The sequence below is a fragment of the Lachnellula hyalina genome (assembly GCF_007821495.1).
Source record: "Lachnellula hyalina strain CBS 185.66 chromosome Unknown contig00370, whole genome shotgun sequence".
Classification (NCBI taxonomy): Eukaryota; Fungi; Ascomycota; class Leotiomycetes; order Helotiales; family Lachnaceae; genus Lachnellula; species Lachnellula hyalina.
This window is the reverse complement of record NW_022157484.1, coordinates 3,225-5,313: the sequence shown is the minus strand read 5'-3', so window position 1 is coordinate 5,313 and position 2,089 is coordinate 3,225. Positions and strand designations below refer to the sequence as shown.

General features: G+C 47.0%; 1 protein-coding gene across 1 annotated transcript; it reads left to right on the top strand.

Annotated features, from left to right (window-relative positions):
• Positions 1 to 246: 246 nt before the first annotated feature.
• Positions 247 to 1,655, top strand: POLR3H (DNA-directed RNA polymerase III subunit; the record flags this gene model as incomplete). Its single annotated transcript, XM_031154101.1, has 4 exons — positions 247 to 261; positions 867 to 1,062; positions 1,120 to 1,324; positions 1,403 to 1,655. 4 exons carry the CDS (start codon positions 247 to 249, stop codon positions 1,653 to 1,655), a joined length of 669 nt encoding a protein of 222 aa, XP_031000891.1.
• Between the last annotated feature and the right edge of the window lie 434 nt (positions 1,656 to 2,089).

Below are 2,089 nucleotides of genomic sequence, written 5' to 3'. Positions count from 1 at the left end.
TGGGTGAGGCAAATGGAGTTAGAAATGCACAGCATGAAGTTGTGAAATATGTGAGACGGACGGAAAGAAAGGGTGAAGCGCAGCGTACCTGCCATTTTGTTGCAGTGTCGTGCACGGGCTCGAGGGCAGCTGACTCATCAAGCTCCTGGCGCGTGGTGTTCTATCAAAAAAATCCAGACGAGCTCAATGTTCTTGCAAAGTCAACGTTGACGCTTGATGTTGCGGTTGAAAAAACAAAAAGTTTGCATGGAGATTTCGAAGGTATTGAGGTTAATTAACTGCGAAGATATTCACTCTGGGCAGGAAATACTTCCAATATCACGTGGCTTGACAAAAGGCCACTACGTCGCCTTCACTTGCGCAACTCGGAGTGTTCAGCGGTGGAATGAGGATAGAAAAGGCTATTTTGCGATAAGGACTTTACTCAAACTTGAGTCTGGCCTGCAGTGTTGCGTTTGATTGAGTGTAGCAAATCGATTTTTTCAGAAGTCGGCTTCTACTGAAAGAGTCACCACTTTATCGTCGTTGTCGATTCTGTGGTTATCCGGAAGGAAGGTGTTCGTGGTTGTCTTTGGATAAAGCCAGTCAATTGTTTGTGGTTTTTGGAAGGGTCTAGGGGAAAGCGGTCTTGAGAAAAGGAAGTCAGAAGTCGAGAGGCGAGGCTTTCACAACAAGAATTCACCAGACCAACGCAGCGTTCACAGACCAAATTGGGGTGCTCTACATCAACGCTTCCATCTACTGAAGTACTCCGCTTCTACGCTCCCACCCGGCTTATTCGTATCCCTTTGATATCTACCGCCATGTTCATCCTAGCAAGTCACTTCCTCCCCTCCTAACAACACTTTAATTCTAATAATTTCAAGACCAAAATAGCGGACCTGGTCCAAATCGAGCCCAAAGACTTCAACAAGGACTCGAACATGGCAATCGAGGACAACATAAACCTAAAATATTCGAATAAAGTAATCCAAAAAATTGGGCTTTGCGTCTGCTTGTACGATCTTCTATCTGCTTCAGATGGGCTTATAGGTCATGGCACTGGACTTATCAACGTGAACGGTACTTGCACCACGTCCCTTTCCACGAATCTCAGAGCGAAGGACTAATATGACATAGTGGAATTCCGCATGATAGTCTTCCGCCCCTTCAAAAACGAAGTAATCCTCGGCCGCATCAGCAGCGCCAGACCACAAGGAATCAACAGTCCGTACTCTCCCTTCCCCTCTTGTGTCTTTCCAAGACTAAAGCCAGCCACAGTCCGAACAAAATTCTTCAATGAAATCTGGGTTCCGCTCGAGAAACTCCCAGCTGGAACATACTTGTACATCATCCCCTGCCCCCCAATCTCTACTTTATTCATATCCCTTCCTTTCTCAGGAGATCGCTAACCCTCCTCAAGCGACGACACGGCCCAAGTAATGATCTGGGAACCCGACGGCGAGAAAATGTACTTCGATAACCACGAAACAGTGCGTTTCCGGGTAGAAGAGGAAGAGTGGAATGATGCTGCGCCTGTAGGACCAAAGAGGGAGGGCGTCGAGGTCGAGAGGAAGAGTCCGTATAAGTTGGTTGTTAGTATGGAGGAGCCGGGCATGGGACCATGTTTGTGGTGGGATGAGGATATGGAGGGTGAAATGGAAGTTGATGGTTAGGGGAGATGGAAGTTGACGATCAAGGGAGAAGAAGGTGTATATCTGTGCGGCTGGAGAACTTTGTCTGCATTTGAGTGGCGTTGGTATGGTATAGAAAGGTCTCTGGTACATACCCAAATTTAGATGGATCGGAATAAAAGTTTGCTTGTACCTTGTAAGAGTTACCCTTACTCCATTCGTCAACTTTCAGTGTGTCAGCACAATTTATCCTCCAGCAGTGAGCCACTGAAGCTTTCATCACTTTCATCAATCTCTATTTACTGGAGGGACTTCTGAGCTTTGGCGCTTTGGGAAATTGTAGGCTCCGACTTAGCCATGAACGATACATCAGCCTCCCAGGCAATGGGGGCATTTAGAGTAAGAAGCACAGCAATGGACGTTCACAGGCGCCATTGCTGATCATTTTGTAGCCCAGTGTTGTTCGTCTAGCAGTT